This window comes from Oncorhynchus mykiss, chromosome 30 (genome assembly GCF_013265735.2).
Source record: "Oncorhynchus mykiss isolate Arlee chromosome 30, USDA_OmykA_1.1, whole genome shotgun sequence".
NCBI classification, from domain to species: domain Eukaryota; kingdom Metazoa; phylum Chordata; class Actinopteri; order Salmoniformes; family Salmonidae; genus Oncorhynchus; species Oncorhynchus mykiss.
This window is the reverse complement of record NC_050570.1, coordinates 30,451,689-30,471,825: the sequence shown is the minus strand read 5'-3', so window position 1 is coordinate 30,471,825 and position 20,137 is coordinate 30,451,689. Positions and strand designations below refer to the sequence as shown.

General features: G+C 40.6%; 1 protein-coding gene across 1 annotated transcript in view; it reads left to right on the top strand.

Annotated features, from left to right (window-relative positions):
- LOC110521699 (BMP/retinoic acid-inducible neural-specific protein 3-like) overlaps nt 1-3,207 on the top strand; it is a 68,737-nt gene extending 65,530 nt beyond the window's left edge. Inside the window, exons 8-9 of the mRNA XM_021599482.2 lie at nt 699-1,041; nt 1,866-3,207. Of these exons, the coding sequence (XP_021455157.1) occupies nt 699-1,041; nt 1,866-2,654 (1,132 nt within the window). The 3' untranslated portion in view covers nt 2,655-3,207. The remainder of the gene's footprint in view (nt 1-698; nt 1,042-1,865) is intronic.
- Nucleotides 3,208-20,137: the final 16,930 nt, after the last annotated feature.

Below are 20,137 nucleotides of genomic sequence, written 5' to 3'. Positions count from 1 at the left end.
GGAATGTTTGTCATTTTGACTGGGAGGCTCCCCTACATGGCTTTAGTTCGCAGTGCTTCACACAGACGAGAGATGCGTGATTGATATAACTTCCAGGGGCCAGTTCCACTGCTGACAATTATGAAGGAATAATCTACAGGGAGACGGCGGCTCAGTTTTATACAGCGAGTAATAATACGACTTCAGAATCGGTTTAAACTACACTTTGTGTTCAGACAGGCAGCCCAATTTTGATATTTGTTTCACTAATTGGTCTTTTGAGAAATCAGATCAGCTCTGAAAAAAATCTGATGTGAAATAATTTGATGTCAAAATACCAATTTGTGGAAAAAATATCATGATTGGGCTAGTTTTGCGGCCGCAGCCTTTGTGCTCAAACTTTGACCATTAGTCCAAATTATGCAGGTTTACTTTCTGCATGTCTATTTCACAGATGAAGCAATATGTTTGTCTCTTTGTATTTTTTTTTTTACAATACTACAAACAAACAAAATTGCAGAATGCATTAATGGTATATGTTTGTTTAAATGAACTCAAACATGCATTATTAGTTCCTGGTAAGAGTAACTGTTACTAGGTACAATTGCACAGATTTTTTTTTTATACAATAAACCAATTAAATTCACATCAATTTTCATTCACCTACTGTATTGCCATCCTATGTTATATTCCATTGTGTCTCTCTGTCTCCGTCCCAGGCCCCAGTCCTACTGGCTGAGTCACTTCCAGTCTCTCCTCTACTGTTCTGAAAACAACCAGCTGGGTTCGTTCTCTGAAGAGCTCCACAGCTGTACCTGCAGCTACGAGCACAGCCCTTGCCAGCTGTCCCCGCCATGTGCCATCGGAGAGGGCCCCGCCTGCGCAGCCTGCGCCCTAGACAACCACACCCGCTGTGGAAGCTGCAACCCTGGATACGGCCTAACCCAGGGGGTCTGCAGACCCATGGTGGCTGACTCTACAGAGAACTACCTGGGCTTTGAGACAGACCTACAGGACCTGGAGCTGAGATACCTTCTACAGAGGGCTGACCGTAGGCTGGAGGTAAATACAGTGCCTTCAGAAAGTATTTATACCCCTTGACTTATTCCACATTTTGTTGTGTTACAGCCAAATTTATTAAATGAACATTTCGCGCACATCAACACACAATGCCCCATAATGACAAAGTGAAACATGTAAACAATTATTTTTGCAAATGTATTGAAAATGAAATACATATATGTCTAATTTACGTAAGTATTCACACCCCTGAGTCAATACTTTGTAGAAGCAGCTTTGGGAGTGATTACAGCTGTGAGTCTTTCTGGGTAAGTCTCTAAGAGCTTTCCACACCTGGATTGTGCAGAATTTGCCCATTACTGTTTTCAAAATTGTTCAAGCTCTGTCAAATGAGTTGTTGTTTATTGCTAGACAACCATTTTCAGGTCTTGTCATAGACTTTCAAGTAGAGTTAATTCAAAACAATAACTTGGCCACTCAGGAAAATTCACTTTCTTGGTAAGCAACTACATTGTAGATTTGGCCTTGTTTTTTAGGTTATTGTCCTGCTGAAAGGTGAATTTGCATTCCAATGTCTGATAGAAAGAAGACTGAACCAGGTTTTCCTCTAGGACTTTTCCTGTGCTTAGCTCCATTCTGTTTATTTTTTATCCTGAAAAACTCCCTTAGTCCTTAACGATTACAAGCAAACTTAACACTTTGTGTTCAGGACATAAAGTAAATTGCTTTGTCAAATATTTTGCAGTATTACTTTAGTGCCTTATTGCATACGAGGATGCATGTTTTGTAATATTCCGTATGATCTTGAGAAAGTAGATAGACATATTGTCCTAACAACTTAAACAACCATGAATATGTCCTTCCAGGTCCACGCCATCTTCATCAGTAATGATATGCGTCTGAACAGCTGGTTTGACCCTTCCTGGAGGAAGAGGATGCTGCTGACTCTGAAGAGCAACAAGTACAAGTCCAACCTGGTCCACATGCTGCTGGGCGTGTCTCTCCAGATCTGCCTGACCAAGAACAGCACCCTGGAGCCTGTCCTCACCCTCTACATCAACCCCTTTGGAGGAAGCCACTCTGAGAGCTGGTACATTCCCGTCAGTGAGAACAGCTTCCCGGACTGGACAGCCACCAAACTGGACCTGCCCCTGGAGTGCTTTAACTGGACCCTGACGCTGGGCAACAAGTGGAAGACCTTCTTCGAGACTATCCACATCTACCTGCGGAGCCGGATAAAGACGCAAGGCGGTGGAGGCCCGGCAGGGGCGGTGAACGACAGCCTCTACTATGAGCCATTAGAAATTCTGGATTCTTCTCGGAATCTGGGCTACATGAAGATCAACAGCATCCAGGTGTTTGGCTACAGTATGCACTTTGACCCAGAAGCGATCCGCGACCTGATCCTGCAGCTGGACTACCCGCACACCCAGGGTTCCCAGGACACGGCCTTGCTGCAGCTGCTGGAGATCAGGGACCGGGTCAACCGACTGTCCCCTCCAGGTCAGCAGAGACTGGACCTGTTCTCCTGTCTGCTCAGACACCGGCTCAAACTGACCGCCAGCGAGGTGGTCCGCATACATGCCTCACTGCAGGCCTTTAGCAACCGCCTGCCCAACTCTCTGGATTACGAGACAACCAAGCTGTGTAGTTAACAGTTACTAGGGGACGAATGGGGGACGTTACAGATAAACGGCTACAAGGGTGAACTATTGGACAGCAGAATGGTGTACTGGTACAGTATTTTGGCTTTCAGTGGTTTGTTGATTCTCTGGATTACAAGACTGTAAAACTATGTGCTAAATGGAGCAGTTGGATGAGAAGGACAACTGAATAATGTTGTTTGGCTTTCAGTTGTGTGGCAACTCAATGACTTGGGAGGTGCTGATAGCCGGTGCTTTTTGGTCGAGAGAAGTCACACGCAAACTCTGACATCTGTAAACAAAAGCAGATCTAGAAATTGATATATTTAACACTCTCTCCACATCCATTTGACCATCTTGTTTAAATTCAACCCTTCTCATTTATACAGTATATACTGAAGCCAACTGGAGGAACTTTTTAAGAAACATGGTACAGTCTGTTTGTTTGTAACTCTTTTATATGTTATTTTGCTTATGTGACCGTGCACTTTCCATAATGACCAGAATACAGTGGTGTCAGTCAGTTTTGTAGATGACTTGTTATTAAAACATAATGGATTAACAACTGGGGATATTTTTTGTCAAACTTACTTAGAGCCGAGGAACAGCTGTTATCACATCTCATTGTAAGACATTCAACACATTAATCGCAGGAATTGAAACCACTTAAACTGAGTGAATGAAATTAAACATGATAGAGGAGTTTGATGAAATCATCAGGAATCTCTATTACTCATTTATGTGGTTCGTGTATGGCTTGTGATCAAGCTTATTTATCCTAATTGATTAGTAGACTTTGTTAAAGGAACAATTGAAGCCCTAATTATTTTACAAAAAACTATAGGTTATGTACAGTGAATGTGCACACACACACGAACACACATACTACAGGTGCTGAAAGAAGTGAACAAAGCGGAGTTTGTCGTAAGACTGGTTCCATTTGGGTCATGGCTAGAAACACACAGGGTGAATTTTTGTATTTATTTATCTGAAAGCAGATTGAATTGGAGCAGATTAGTAGACACTCCAACTGCCCTCTAGAACCAGGAGTGATGCCCCTCTACTTTACTTGGCAACAGATCCATACCTGCAGTATTAAATGTCAGGACTATAAGGTGTCAGATCTCATTTACTAACATCGCCTGTGTCTCATGGCTTGTCTGTCCAGGGGAGCGGTCACACACCTATGAAGGTCAATGACTGTAACCTCCATTTGTCTGCTCCTCTTATCAAATCCTTCTCATGTCATAAGACAAACTCCAAGAAGGGTAACACGGATGAACATGGATTGATGCTGAGGTGTGTGCTGGATGTATAACTGAATTTCAGGGTGTCCTTTGGATGCAGGAGTGTCAGAACATGGCCACTGTGAAGAGATGGAAAAAGTAAGGTCCTGATTGTCTTTTTGGTCTTTACAAGTTAATTATTTCCCCGAAAACCATCAGAACACTATCCACCTACTCCTGGTTAACATGTCCCATTAAAGGTGAGACAGAGAACAGATGAAAACTTTACATCCCATCATCTCACATCAACCCGCCAACAAATTAAACCTTTTCATCTCACAGTAAGTGAGCTAGGGACGCTGGAGTAAAAAGAAAAAACGGAGGAAAATAAATTCTGTCTGCCCATTTATTCTTTCTGTGGTAAAAATGAAAAAATTACCAGGTAGGTGACTATAATTATGATGTTTAACAGCCCTCTGCTTGTTCTGCAATTACCAGGCTCAGTTCTATAACCCATCCTGGCGAGGCTGGCCATAATTCATTATTGTGAGCTTGTAAATTGTTTTTATCCATACTGTGGAGTCCCGCCATGTCCCTTTTGAGACACTGAGTGGGCAGAGGAGAGGCTTTGATGAAGGAAAGTCTGACCTTTACTGAGATGTCAATCAAAAGTGTCAGATATAATAACTTTGCTCATGTACTGTATGACTGTCCTGTTGCAACTAGATTGCATACTTTTATGCTTTTACTGTTCATAACGCAGTTCTTTTTCTAACCTGAATGCCTTAATAAGACATGGCTGCCCATAGAAGAGAGACATTTAATTATTCTGAAATAGGTCATTATGATGTTATGATAAATGTAAAAGAAAGACGTGTTACCCCTGTCACAGACACAATCATAACATTTGCTACACTGACCAATTTTCTTGCACTCCACATTATACCATGTTGGAAATGCATTCACACATTCAATTATACATTCAAGTAATTTAGCATAGTTGAATTTCTAATGTAAGATCAAAGAGTGTAATAATGAAGTGAACGGTGCTGCTTGGTCTGTTATATCGAACATATTTAGTATTTTTTAAATTAGTCTATGTAATTATGATTGTGCCACATAATCCACATCCCCATTATGAGGCAAAATGCATTTTGCATCATCACCATGATGATGTGGCCAGAGACACTTAGCTTCTTGAAAGTCCAGTATCTTGACAACTTGACTGCTGACATGCAAAACATTTTGGGACTGTATCAACAGTGGACAAAAGAAAAACACATTAAAACCATTGTACTATGATACAGGAAGTAAGATCCCAGGTTTCCCTTTGAAAAAAGTCCCCTCGTGGGGACTTTGCAGTTAACTGGGAACAGCAAACACAAGAGGAGGCAAAAGGTAACCGTCACCGGCCGATAAATCAATAGTCTGCTTCATTACCTGGGAGAACAAAAGGCTCTGCAAAGAGATCGATAATTCTTCTGAGGAGGCTCCTCTGGCATTTTGTCCCCCCTCCACTCCCCCTTCCCCCCACCTGTCCCCCGGACTAGACGAGACTAGATCAGCACCCATTACTGAGATGGCAGTTTCCGCCCGGCATGGTTTGTATAATCACAAATCAATCTTGACTTTTAGTTCCAACGATGATGCATTGTAAAATGACATTAGTTCGGGTGTCTGGCTAGCAATCGCCATTGCTTAGCCACTCAGGCTGTGAACACAAAACCCTCAAACGTGAGGGATTCTTAAAAGTTGGGACAATCATTTTCCAGCAGGGAAACGTACTTTTTATAGTTGAACATTTTGTTGCATTTCGTAGCATTATTTGAGAAAAATATGAGTTAGGGGAAAGATTTGTGAAGGATTGTTCTAATGTTCAACATTATTAATTTCCATGGCTGCTCTGTGAAATGTCTGGAGCAAAGGATCACAATTTCAAACTCTCCCCCCGCAAAAAATTTCAATTCTAAAAACTGGCAACAATGAATATGAACTTAAACAAGGGTATTATGTAGCATCTTTCAGTAGCCCTTTCTGACTTAAAGGAATATTTCTCTCAAAACTGTGATTCCTTAAGAAATTGTGGTTTTTGGTTACTCTGTCAGATTTGTCTAAACTCCTGAACGAATCGAGTTTGAGGAGGGTCAGATACAGTATAAGGACCCCTTCTTCATGTCCTCATTACATGTAGTGCAACAAGACCACTCATGGTCTGTAAAGTTCTCTACTTTCGATAGATTTAAACAAACAATGTTGAAATCACTATTGTCACATCCATAAACTGTCAACTCCATCTCCCTGACAGATTAAGATAGGTTTTAGTCATAAAGCAACTGGGGAAAAACTAAATTGCAACTGTTTATATCACTTGAATGAAGAAAAACATAATGATATTCAATTCTGACTGATTTTTGTCAAACATCAACTCTGAGTGCTGTAAGATCTAACAGAATTGTTGTTTTTATTGGGAATTTTCAAGTAAAAAAAATATATTTAGAGGCAAAATATGTCTGTTTTAAGTATTTGTTGTCAACTCCGTCAGTGGCTTGTCAACTGTAGTGGAGCAGGTCAAGAGCTTCAAGTTCCTCGGTGTCCAGATCTCTAAGGAATTATCATGGTCCACACACACCGACACAGTCGTAAAGAAGGCACGACAATGCCTCTTCTCCCTCAGGAGGCTGAAAAGATTTGTCATGTGCCTTCAGATTCTAAAATATTTCTACAGCTGCATCGAGAGCATCTTCAACTTCTACCTCCAAGCTACAAGATTGCTGAATAGTTAACCAATGGCTACCCTCATTGACCCCTTTTGCACTAATTATTTTGACTCATTACATACGCTGCTGCTACTGTTTATCTGTCCTGATGCCTAGACACTTCATCCCCACTTACAGTGCCTTCAGAAAGCATTAATGCCTCATGACTTGTTCCATGTTTTGTTGTGTTACAGCCTGAATTAAAAATGGATTCAATAATGACAATTTTACTAATTGATCGAAAGTTAAATACAGAAATATTTCATTTACATAAGTATACAAACCATTGAGACAATACAGGTTAGAATCACGTTTGGCAGTCATTCTGGGTAATTCTCTAAAGAGCTTTGCACACCAGAATTGTATAATATTTGCATATGAATTATTTAAAAAATCTTCAAGTTAATTGTTGTTCATTGCCAGACAGCTATTTCCAAGTCTTGCCATAGATTTTCAAGCCAATGTAAGTCAAAACTATAACTAGACCTCTCAGGAACATTCAATGTCGTCTTCACAAGCAAATCCAGTGTATTTTTGGCCTTTGGGTTTTAGGTTGTTGTCCTGGTGAAAGGCACATTTTTTCCCAGAGTCAGTTGGAAAGCAGACTGAACCAGGTTTTTCTATAGGATTTTCCCTGTGCTTAGCTCTATTCCGTTTCCTTTTATTAAAAAAACTCCCCTTGCCGATGACAAGCATAGCCATAACATGATGCAGCCACCACCATGTTTGAAAATATACAAACGCTATTATTGCCCACAATGTGAGGCCATGCAGCTTATTATGTGACTAATTTACGACATTTCTACTACTGAAATGATTTAGGCTTGCCATAGCACATTTGTAAAAACATCTAGAAACATTATTCCATTTTGACATTATGGTGTATTGTTTGTGGGCCAGTGACACAAAGTCTCAATTGTATCCATTTTAAATTCAGGCTATAACACAACAAAATATGGAAAACGTCAATGGATGTGAATACTTTCGGGAACACAATGTATATGTGCATATCTACCTCAATTACCTCGTACCCCTGCACATCGACTTGGTACTGGTAACCAAGTATAGCCAAGTTATCGTTGCTTATTTTGTATTTATTCCTCATGTAATTATTTTTCTATTTATCTTTTTTCTCTCTTTTTTCTTGGGAAGGGCGCATAAGTAAGCCTTTTACTGTTAGTCTACACCCGTTGTTTACAAAGCATGTGACAAATTCTATTTGATTTAGAATTGAACTGCGTCACTGATGGCTAACCCTCTTAAAATAGATTTTTTTTGTAAATAATCTGAAATAATATTTTAATCACTGTTCTGCAACATATGCTTCAACTATTTAAGTATTGCTGTGCTAGATCTAAGGTATAATGTTTTATTTATACACTTTGTTCTATGTTCTGAATCTAAAAAAAACATGCCAAAATGCTAACAAAATTAGCCCTGGAGCATTATATAGCATTATATAAGTTACAAATAATCAATCAAGGCCTTTAAACACGGTTCTTACACGGTATGATGTGACTAATCCATTGTAAAAAGGTTTCATTTGGGCTATGGTGGGTTAATAGTCTTTCAATCAGGTCACATGGTTTTAAAAACTCCAGGAAAAACTCCTGGCCTTGGGGAGGATGAAAACCTTGTCAAACTGCAGCAACCTTGTACTTGTTCATATTAATTATATTTTAATGAAGGACTAGGGGGTTTCCTATATACAGACACAGAGACGTTAATATTTAGGTGTATGGGCTGCTATATTTATGTAAGAACTTTTGCTTGTATCTGTCGGGAGTGATGTGTTATCACGCTTGCTAAATAAATACCGGAGGAAAGTGGAGAGCACACCTTGAGCTTTTTGTGTTGTGCCTGACCTGCGATTTCCGTGAATCTGATTGGTCAAGACACGCAAAGAGGCTGCAGCAGCACACCGTTGTGAAGGACAGAGAAATTGTGTGCAAGTTCACAAATCATGAGGCAAATCAGAAAAAGAAACAGCACTTTGCCCCTCTTTTAACAATTTACTTCAATATGTTTTATTAAACTAAATCGAAAGTGGTGTGGAGCTGCAACCTCTGATTGAAAAATGTTGTGGCAAATGTCGTCTCACAACACTTTTTCCAGTGGTCCTGCTAACGAAGTTGACATAAATCCAGTTAGTTGCCTTTTATGAAATGTAAGAATTAGGTTGTTCCTTTGCATGGTATGATAGCTGATACTTTGGTCTATCAAAATATACATTTCAAATGTTGTTAATATTAAGAATAACATTTGTGAAAAAAAATGGATTGTTCCGTCTTTCAAGAATTCCTGAGCTAAAGGTAACTTCCGAAATAATAGAAACACATTATTAAATGAGGAATACAAAGTATATTGAAAGCAGGTGCTTCCGCAGAGGTATGGTTCCTGAGTTAATTAAGAAATGAACATCCCATCATGCATAGGGTCATGTATAAAATGCTTGTCAGGCCATTTGGCCATTATTTTGGGTACCATAGCTATGCACCCATAGGGTGAGAATGCCTCAATCCACAGGGCACGAGTGGTCACTGAAAGGTTTGAAAACATGAAAACGATGTAAACCATATGGCACGGCCATCTCAGTCACTAGAGACGTCCATGGCATGTGAATACTTATGGAAGATTCCGGAGTGGCGCCTGAAACAGTTTTCCACTACCATTAACAAAACACCAAATTATGGAATTTCTAGGCATTCCTCCAATAGAGTTCCAGACACTTGTATAATCTATTCCAAGGTGCATTGAAGCTGTTCCGACTCGTGGTGGCCAAACGCCCTATTAACACACTTTATGTTGGTGTTTCCTTTATTTTGGCAGTTACCTGTACATAGCTTGACAATGCTGTGAGAAAAATAAAACTCCAACTAGAATATAAAGTTTCGGACAAGAGAAGTATTGAGTATTTCTGATTTGAGAATATGATAATCATGATAACTTCTAAGTGAGAAGTTCAAAGAATATCCCTTCGTAGTTTCTGCCTGTGGGGGGTAAAGTGTCTTGGGACCCAGAGCAAAGTGCCCTTCAAAATCAAACCTCAGTGAGGGGGAGAGCAGCATGGGGTCAGTAATGCAGATAAAAGGATGACTTTGACACCTCTAACGCTTTCATCACCAGAAAATAATTACACCACTATATCCAGACCTCTTACCAAAGAGTTCCACAAAAACAAATACATAGCCTATAACTCTTCAACATCAAATAACACCCAAACTGTTATTGTTGATCTCTACATTTGCATTAAAAAAACGAAAATGAAAGAAAAATGCAAAGTTAACCCTCTAGAGTCGATTGACCCACTGGTGAATCAATCTACACTATATGCAAAAGTATGTGGACACCCCTAAAACTTTGTCGATTTGGCTATTTCAGCCACACCCGTTGCTGACACCTGTATAAAATCATGCACACAGCCATGCAATCTCCACAGACAAGCATTGGTAGTAGAGTGGCCTTACGGAAAAGCTCATTTGCATTCAACGTGGTACCGTCATAGAATGCCACCTTTCCATCAAGTCAGTTCTGCCCTGCTAGAGCTTCCCCGGTCAACCGTAAGTGCTGGTTTTGTGAAAATGTCCGGGAAGCAACAATGGCTCAGCCGCCAAGTGCTAGGCCACACAAGCTCACAGAACGGGACCGCCTTGAGCAGAAGCATGTAGTGCATAAAAATCGTATGTTCTCGGGTTGCAACAATCACTACCGAGTTCCAAAATGCTTCTGGAAGCAACGTTAGCACAAGAACTGTTCAAACGGGATCTTCATGAAAAGGGTTTCCATGGCCAAGCAGCCGGACACAAGCCTAAGATCATCATGCGCAATGCCAAGCGTCAGCTGGAGTGGTGTACAGCTTACCACCATTGGACTCTGGAGCAGTGGAAATGCATTCTCTGGAATGATAAATCCCGCATCACCATCTGGCAGTCTGACGAACGACAATGCATGACAGCATGACAATGCCCCCTTGCACAAAGCAAGGCCCATACAGAAATGGTTTGTCAAGATCGGTGTGGAGGAACTTTGACTGGCCTGCACAGATTCCTGACCTCAAGCACATCGAACACCTTTGGGATGAATTGGAACGCCAACTGCGAGACAGGCCTAATTGCCCAACATCAGTGCACAACCTCACTAATGCTCTTGTGGTTGATTGAGAGTTAACTGCACCTCAGATTGCAGCCCAAATAAATGCTTCACAGAGTTCAAGTAACAGAAACATCTCACCATCAACTATTCAGGGGAGACTGCATGAATCAGGCCTTCATGGTCAAAATGCTGCAAAGAAATCACTACTAAAGGACACCAATAATAAGAAGAGATTTGGTTATCCCAGGAAACAAGAGCAATGGACATTAGACTGGGAGAAATGTGTCCTTTGGTCTGAAAACTTGAAATCTTTGGTTCCAACCGCCGTGTCTTTGTGAGACGCAGAGCAGGTGAACGAATAATCTCTGCATGTGTGGTTCCCACCATGAAGCATTGAGGAGGAGGTGTGATGGTGGTGGGGGTGCTTTGCTGGTGACACTGTCTTGGATTTTGGGGGAATTTAAAGCACACTTATCCCACATGGATACCACAGCCTTCTGCAGCGATTTGCCATCCCGTCTGGTTTGCACTTAGTGGGACTATAATCTGTTTTTCAACAGGACAATGACCCAAAACACACCTCCAGGCTGTGTTAGGGCTATTTGACCAAGAAGGAGAGTGATGGTGCTGCATCAGATGACCTGGCCTCCACAATCACCCGACCTGAGCTGGACTGCAGAATGAAGAAAAAGCAGGCAACAAGTGCTCAGCATATGTGGCTACTCCTTCAAGACTATTGGAAAAGCATTCCTCATGAAACTTGCCTAGTTAAATAAATGTTAAATAAAAGTAAATAATTAAAAAGCTGGTTGAGAGAATGCCAAGAGTGTGCAAAGCTGTCATCAAGGCAAAGGCTTGATACTTTTGGTCACTACATGATTCCATATGTATTAATTAATAGTTTTGATGTCTTCACTAAAATTTTACAATATAGAAAATAGTAAAAATATAGAAAAACCCTTGCATGAGTAGGTGTGTCCAAACATTTGACTTGTACTGTTGATTTCCTGAGTTTTTCATATCTCCTAGATTTAGGACAGACACTTCAAAACCTTGTTTCTTATGATTTATTTTTTTTACTGTAATGTTTGCCAATTATGAGTTTGTTATTATAATGTGTTTCTATGGGCTTTAGTAGTAAAGGCCAAAATCTATATTTTATCCATAAACAATTTAATATATTTTTGTTATACCTAAAGGAGTCCTAAAATTCAAAATCAAATAGCTAAATGATCCATATTATAATCATCTTAACAATATTCGATATGTCAGCTTAGTTTTCCCCCTCTCCCAACGTCTTAGACTCTACAGAAGTAAAAGAACATGCAGAAATGTCATGAAGCTAACAAGCAGAGGCATTCCTACAGGAGGATAAACACCTTTTCAGAGGCAGGCTGTTAGTTGAGCCTGGCTGTAACCAAGAGTCACTGGAACCACATTAGCATTCTATTCCTAGAGTGCACCCAGCAAACTGCTTTATAAATGAACAAAGTTAGGGAAGAGAGAGAAAAGGAAGAGAGAGAGTGCTCCAAGCTGCTATTTAACTGTCACTCCTGCATTTCAAAAAAAGGTTGAGGGAGAGGTAAAGGGAATATGCTTGTCCATGTACAGTACCTTTCCTCAGTTCATTAGAATGCATTACAATGCATTCAATATACTGTATATAGAGGTTGTTTGATATTGAAAGCAGTGTATGGATAATGGGCTTAAAGGTCTAGTTCACCAACAATTAGAAAATGACTCAAAGATTTCCCTACATAAAAAGCAGAGTATAGACGATAGGATAATTTAATATGAAGCTGTAACTCTTTCTGGTGAGTTGAGTGTTTGCGATGCAGACAGAAACAAAGCCAACCTAATAATCCCAGGCCTACCGAGAGCCATTTTATGCAATACATATTACAAAAGAATTGCTTTGGGGATCTTCAGGCCAGATTTTCAATGCACCTCTAATTAGACAATCCTTTGCTGCGGCATGTACTCATCAGGGGATAGTGTCTTGTGACAGGTCTGGACTAAGTCATTTATGAACTGTTTGGATTCCCAGCACATTTTACAAATATTCTCAGTCAACTGAGACTGCCTCAGATGATGAGTCGAGGCTGGTCGGTGCAAGCAGGCCTCTCAACTGTCACCGTAGATGTTTGTTGTAATGCTGTGTTATTCAGTCTGATGTATAATTTACCTGGTATCTCCAGTATTTTCTCAATTATTTGAAGTAAGGAAGGACACCTGTATCTTTGTAGTGACTAGGTGTATTGATGCACCATCCAAACTGTAATTAATAACTTCACCATGCTCAAAGGGATATTATTTATTTATTTATTTATTTTACCCATCTACCAATAGGTGCCCTTCTTTACAAGGCATTGGAAAACCTCCCTGGTCTTTGTGGTTGAATCTGTGTTTGAAATTCATTGCTCGACTGATGGACCACAGATAATTTTATGTGTGGTTGTACAGAGACGAGGTAGTCATTCAAAAATCATGTTAAACACTATTATCGCACACATAGTGAGTCCATGCAACTTGTGTGACTTGTTAAGCAAATATTTACTGCTGAACTTGTTTAGGCTTGCCATAATAGAAGGGTTGAATTCTTATTGAGTCAAGACATTTCAGCTTTAATTTTTGTCAATTTATAAAAATGTGTCCAAATATAATTCCACTTTGACATTATGGGGTATTGTGTGTTGACCAGTGACATACAATCTCAATTTAATCCATTTTAAATTCAGGCTGTAACACAACAAAATGTAGAAAAAGTCAAGGGGTGTGAATACTTTCTGAAGTCACTGTGTACAGTACCATGCAGTCAAAATTAATTAACAAGTGATAGTGTGAACCAATATATCACAACCGCAGCTGAGATTGAACTTCTCGGTGGAACTGGAGGGTGCATAATTCAAATAAATAATTATAAATATTATGGATTTAAAAAATGTAGGTACATATAAGTGTCTTGGCTGAGAGCTTACATTCTTGTTAATCTAACTGCACTGTTCGATTTACAGTAGCTATTACAGTGATAACATGCCATGCGATTGTTTGAGGACGGCGCCCCACATCAAAATATTTTTCCACCGGCACAGGTTTCATACACTCACATATAATGATTAAATATTCACTTAGTTTTTGAAAATCTTCCTCTGATTTGTCATCCAAAGGGTCTCAGCTATCACAGGTACAGTAGTGGCCAAAGGTTTTGAGAATGACACAAATAATAATTTTCACAAAGTCTGCTGCCTCAGTGTCTTTAGATATTTTTGTCAGATGTTACTATGGGATACTGAAGTATAATAACAAGCATTTCATAAGTGTCAAAGGCTTTTATTGACCATAGTATGAAGTTGACGCAAAGAGAATACTTGCAGTGCTGACCGTTCTTTGTCAAGACCTCTGCAATCCGCCCTGGCATGCTGTCAATTAACTTCTGGCCACATCCTGACTGATGGCAGCCAATTCTTGCATAATCAATGCTTGGAGTTTGTCAGAGTTTGTGGGGTTTTGTTTGTCCAACTGCCTCTTTAGGAGCGACCACAAGTTTTCAATGGGCTTAAGGTCTGGTGAGCTTCCTGGCCGTGGACCTAAAATACCAATGTTTTGTTCCCCGAGCCACTTAGTTATCAATTTTGCCTTATGGCAAGGTGCTCCATCATGCTGAAAAGGCATTGTTCGTCACCAAACTGTACCTGGATGGTTGGGAGAAATTGCTCTCGGAAGATGTGTTGGAACCATTCTTTATTCATGGCTGTGTTCTTAGGCAAAATTGTGAGTGAGTCCACTCCCTTGGCTGAGAAGCAACCCCACACATGAATGGTCTCAGGATGCTTTACTGTTGGCATGACACAGGACTGATGGTAGCGCTCACCTTGTCTTCTCCAGACAAGCTTTTTTCCAGATGCCCCAAACAGTTGGAAAGGGGATTCATCAGGAAATTGACTTTATCCTAGTCGTCGGTAGTTCAATCCCTGTACCTTTTGCAGAATATCAGTCTGTCCCTGATGTTTTTCCTTGAGAGAAGTGGCTTCTTTGCTGCCCTTCTTGACACCAGGCCATCCTCCAAAAGTCTTCACCTCACTGTGCATGCAGATGCACTCAAACCTGCCTGCTGCCATTCCTGAGCAAGCTCTGTACTGGTGGGGCCCCGATCCTGCAGCTGAATCAACTTTAGGAGACGGTCCTGGTGCTTGCTGGACTTTCTTGGGCGCCCTGAATCCTTCACAACAATTTAACCGCTCTCCTTGAAGTTCTTGATTATCCGATAAATGGTTGATTTAGGTGCAATCTTACTGGCAGCAATATCTTTGCCTGTGAAGCCCTTTTTGTGCAAAGCAATGATGACGGCACATATTTCTTTGCAGGTAACCATGGTTTACAGAGTAAGAACAATGATTCCAAACACCACCCTCCTTTTGAAGCTTCCAGTTTGTTATTCGACTCAATCTGCATGACAGAGAGATCTCCAGCCTTGTCCTCGTCAACACTGCCATCTGTGCTAACGAGAGAATCACTGACATGATGTCAGCTGGTCCTTTTTTGTCAGGGCTGAAATGCAGTGGAAATGTTTTTGTGGGGATTCAGTTCATTTGCATGGCAAAGAGGGACTTTGCAATTAATTACAATTCATCTGATCACTGTTCATAACATTCTGGAGTATATGCAAATTGCCATCATACAAACTGAGGCAGCAGACTTTGTGAAAATTAATATTTGTGTCATTCTCAAAATTGTGTCAGTCTCTTCTTTTGGCCATGACTACAGTGTTGTTTTGTTAGATAAAATCCTTCTTTATATCCTAAAAAGTCTGTTTAGTTGGTGCCATCGATTTGACCAATCCACTCGTTCAACTCGTTCAACTTGCAGAGAAAGGAATCCGAAAATCTACCCCTATACTTTCTCTGCAAGTTTCAACAAGTGAAAATATGTTTATATTTACTCCTCAGATACCCTAAAATTTAATCAAACTATAATATTTATTTCGGAAAGAAGTATGTTCAATAGGAAACCGATTTTAGAAAGTTCGTAATTTCTTCATAGCGCCCAAACAGGGATTTCCAGAACTATGTCCTTCTACAAAAACTGTTATTTCTTATTCGTTTTTGAAGTTACAAGCCTGAAACTTGATCATAGACTGCTGACATCCTGTGGAAGCCATAGGAATTGCATCCAGGGAGCTAATATACAATATGACCTTTCTCTTGCATTTCTAAGAGGATGGTCTCTCTCAAAAAAATAATTCTGGTTGATTTGTCTTTGGATTTTCTCCTACCATTTCTATTGTGTCATATTCTCCTACATATTTTAACATTTCTAAAACCTTCAACGTGTTTTCTTTCCAATGGTACCCATTATATGCATATCCTGGATTCAGGGCCTGAGCTAGAGGCAGTTTCCTTTGGTCACGTCATTCAGGCAGAAATTGAGCAAAAAGGGGCCAAGCCCTAAGTTAAAAGCACATATTGTTATTTTTGATTGCATTTGCATTGATGTATGAGTTGTTAGAGGGACTATAGAGCCCTGAGTTCAAGGCCATTAGTGACCTGATGATCATTAGAAAGTTGGGTACTACTAACACATGCATAAAAGGAGATTACCATGATTCAATTGTCACATAGAATTTTACTGAGGTCATGACATATGACTGCCGGTGTGGCGGTAATACAGTCACCGCAACAGGCCTGTTCGATGCATGTGGCAAGGATTAAAGTCTATAACAGATTTTAAATGAAGACCCAGATGTGAACTGCCTAACGATGCCTTCCCTACCATACGAAATTACAGTGCCTTGCGAAACTATTCACCCACCTTGACATTTTTCCTATTTTGTTGCCTTACAACCTAGAATTAAAAATTTTTGGGGGGGATTTTATATCATTTGATTTACACAACATGCCTACACCTTTGAAATTAAAAATATTTTTTATTGTGGACACTCTTCCATAAAGCCCAGCTCTGTGGAGTGTACGGCTTAAAGTGGTCCTGTGGACAGATACTCCAATCTCCTCTGTAGAGCTGTGCAGCTCCTTCAGGGTTATCTTTGGTCTCTTTGTTGCCTCTCTGATTAATGCCCTCCTTGCCTGGTCCTTGAGTTTTGGTGGGCGGCCCTCTCTTAGCAGGTTTGTTGGGGTGCCATATTCTTTCCATTTTGTAATAATAGTAATGGTGCTACGTGGGATATTTAAAGTTTCTGATCTATTTTTATAACCCAAACCTGATCTGTACTTCTCCACAACTTTGTCCTTGACCTGTTTGGAGAGCTCATTGGTCTTCATGGTGTCACTTACTTAATGGAGACCCTTGCTTAGTGGTGTTGCAGACTCTGGGGCCTTTCAGAACAGGTGTAATATATTTTTTATTTGAACTTTATTTAACTAGGCAAGTCAGTTAAGAACAAATTCTTATTTTCAATGACGGCCTAGGAACAGTGGGTTAACTGCCTTGTTTAGGAGCAGAATGACAGATTTTTACCTTGTCAGCTCAGGGATTCGATCTTGCAACATTTCGGTCACTAGTCCAACGCGCTAACCAGTAGGCTACCTGCCGCCCCATATATACTGAGATTATATGACAGATCATGTGACACTTAGATTGCACACAGGTGGACTTTAATTAATTAATTATGTGACTTCTGAAGGTAATTGGTTGCACCAGATCTTATTTAGGGGCTTCATAGCAAAGGGATTGAATACAGATGCACGCACCAGTTTTCCGTGCTTCACCAATTTGGAATATTTTGTGTAGGTGGTGAGGGTAGGCACAACACCTCTGCCACGCTAACCCTCAACATGGGGCCCCCTAGGGGTCTGTGCTTATCCCGAAGCTGTACTCGCTGTTTACCCATGACTGTGTGGCCACGCACAAGTCCAACTCCATCATCAAGTTTGCTGACGACACCACAGTGGAAGGCCTGATTTATTCAAACAAGGAGAGTTATAGTGGTGAGATGTATCTCTAGTGGTGTTTTTAGAATTTGTATTTGTTTTAAATTAAACATGAGATGGTTAAAAAAGAGGAAGACCATGTTTCGCCGGTCACTGGAAAAATAAAGGTTGTGAAACGCTGTACTATACGTTCTTATTATTAGTGGTGACTCGAGGAACCCTGGAGCTCCTCAATGAACCCCTGGAGTTCCTTAAGGTAATAGCTAGTCAATAACCACGTTTCCATCCATGCAAGGCAGAGTATCTGAGAGGAGAGGAGTGGAGCTGGAGCAGAGCGTGCCCAATTTGACTGGAGCACGGAGTGAGATTCGCAAAGGTTGGAGCGTCGGCCTTCTCACCCCTCCAATTTGATTCCAGTACCGCTCCATTACTGCTCACTTCACGAGCTCAGGGCATGACCAGCCCAGAATGCATTTGTAGTCTTCTTGTGTGCTGCTATAGCCCCTTGCCTTAGCTACTGTCATGGAGTTCGCTAAATATTTTCATATAGAAACTGATAAAACACACAAGTGCAAAATCAAGGTGACTTACAAAGATGAGAAGTACCAAGAGCAAGAGAGGGAGTGATGTAGTGTCCACAACCAAATAATCATTGTGGAATCTGGAAAGACACGTATCCCGAAAGGATGAGGGTGTACATATTACTTGCCCATACTGCCAGAATGGAATGAGGTGGGTAGTTAGTTAAATGTGTCATTGTAGCAAAGTATTTATAACCCCAGGGGGTTCACTACATGTAACAACAGATAGTCCCCCTCAAAAAATCTAAAGGAAGTTTGTTTAGGTAGTAGAGCAAAAAGGAGAACACCATTGTGTTCATGAGGGTCTCCCCTTTCCATAGAGTGGTCGTAATAGTTTGTAGCCAAACCGTTTGGACGCTACAGACATTTTTCGTGAGAATACAGATTTTCTGGATCTCTCATGGTCTGACAAACGCTGTTGTAGCTCGGCTAACTTCCACCGCAGATGTGGAAGGCTGCCTTAGTCAGACGTGGTGGATTGTCTCACAGGCCACGCAAAAAAATTATAACTCTTTCTTAAATTAGCAGATTTTGATGGGAATTGTTTTATTGTGTTACTTAAATTGATGCACCGGTGTGTCAATTGACTCTTAAGGATTAAAAGTTATATTATCTAAACAATAGACTATAATTTATAATTCCCCAATAGGCCTGACATACACTGAACAAAAATGTAAACACACCATGCAACAATTTCAAAGATTTTACTGAGTTTCAGTTCATAAAAGGAAATCAGTTGAAATAAATTCATTTGGCCCTACCTAATCTATTGATTTCACATGACTAGACATGGGTGGGCCTGGGAGGTCTACTCACTTGGGAGCCAGGCCCACCCACTGCGGAGCCAGGCCCAGCCATTCAGAATAAATTTTTCCCCACAAAAAGGCTTTATTAAAGACAGAAAGTCTCCTCAGCACATGATAGATCTGTGGAATTGTGTTGTGTGACAAAACGGCACATTTTAGAGTATACTTTTAGTGTACCCAGCACAAGGTGCACCTGTGTATATGATCATGCTGTTTAATCAGCTTCTTGATATGCCACGCCTGTCAGGTGGATGGATTATGTTGGCAAAGGAGAAATGCTTATTAATTGTTTTTTGTTTTAGTATGGTCAGGGCGTGAGTTGGGTGGGTTGTCTATGTTAGTTTTTCTATGATTTTCTATTTCTGTGTTTGGCCTGATATGGTTCTCAATCAGTGGCAGCTGTCAATCGTTGTCCCTGATTGAGAACCATATTTGGGTAGCCTGTTTTCCTTTGTGTTTTGTGGGTGGTTATTTCATTCTTTGTGTGTCTGCACCCGACAGAACTGTTTCGGTTTTCACTTTGTTATTTTTCAGAGTGTTCAGTTTCTTATTAAAAAGATGAACACTAACCACGCTGCGCTTTGGTCTGATCCTTCTTCCACCAAATACAACCGTTACAGAACCACCCACCAAAAAAGGACCAAGCAGTGTGGGAACAGGGAGCAGGAGCAGCACTATAAGGAGGGATGGACATGGGAGGACATTCTGGACGGCAAGGGTTGCTACACATGGGAGGAGAGCCTGGCTGGAAGGGATCACCTCCCATGGGAACAGGTGGAGGCAGCCAGGAGAGTGGAGGCAGCAGCTAAAAAAGGTAGAGTAGGTAATGGTGATTTTAATGAAATGAGTGACTTTGGAGAGGGATTTTTTTTTCTTCTTACGAGGAGTGTTTATTAGCGGAGTGGTTAGAAAGGAAGTGGAGCTCCGGAGCAGTGCAACCAGGGCCTTTATAGAATTTACAGACCAGGAGAGATAATTGCTCCATGACTTAGGAGATGCTGATTCTTCTAGGGCCACCACACTTCATCCATGTGAGTGTGTCTGAGATGGTAGGAGAATAAACTGAAATCATTCAAAATTTAAAGAGCAGGGAACTGTTTCAGAGCAGCTGCAGTGTGAAATTGATGATAATTTAAATTGATTGCACAAT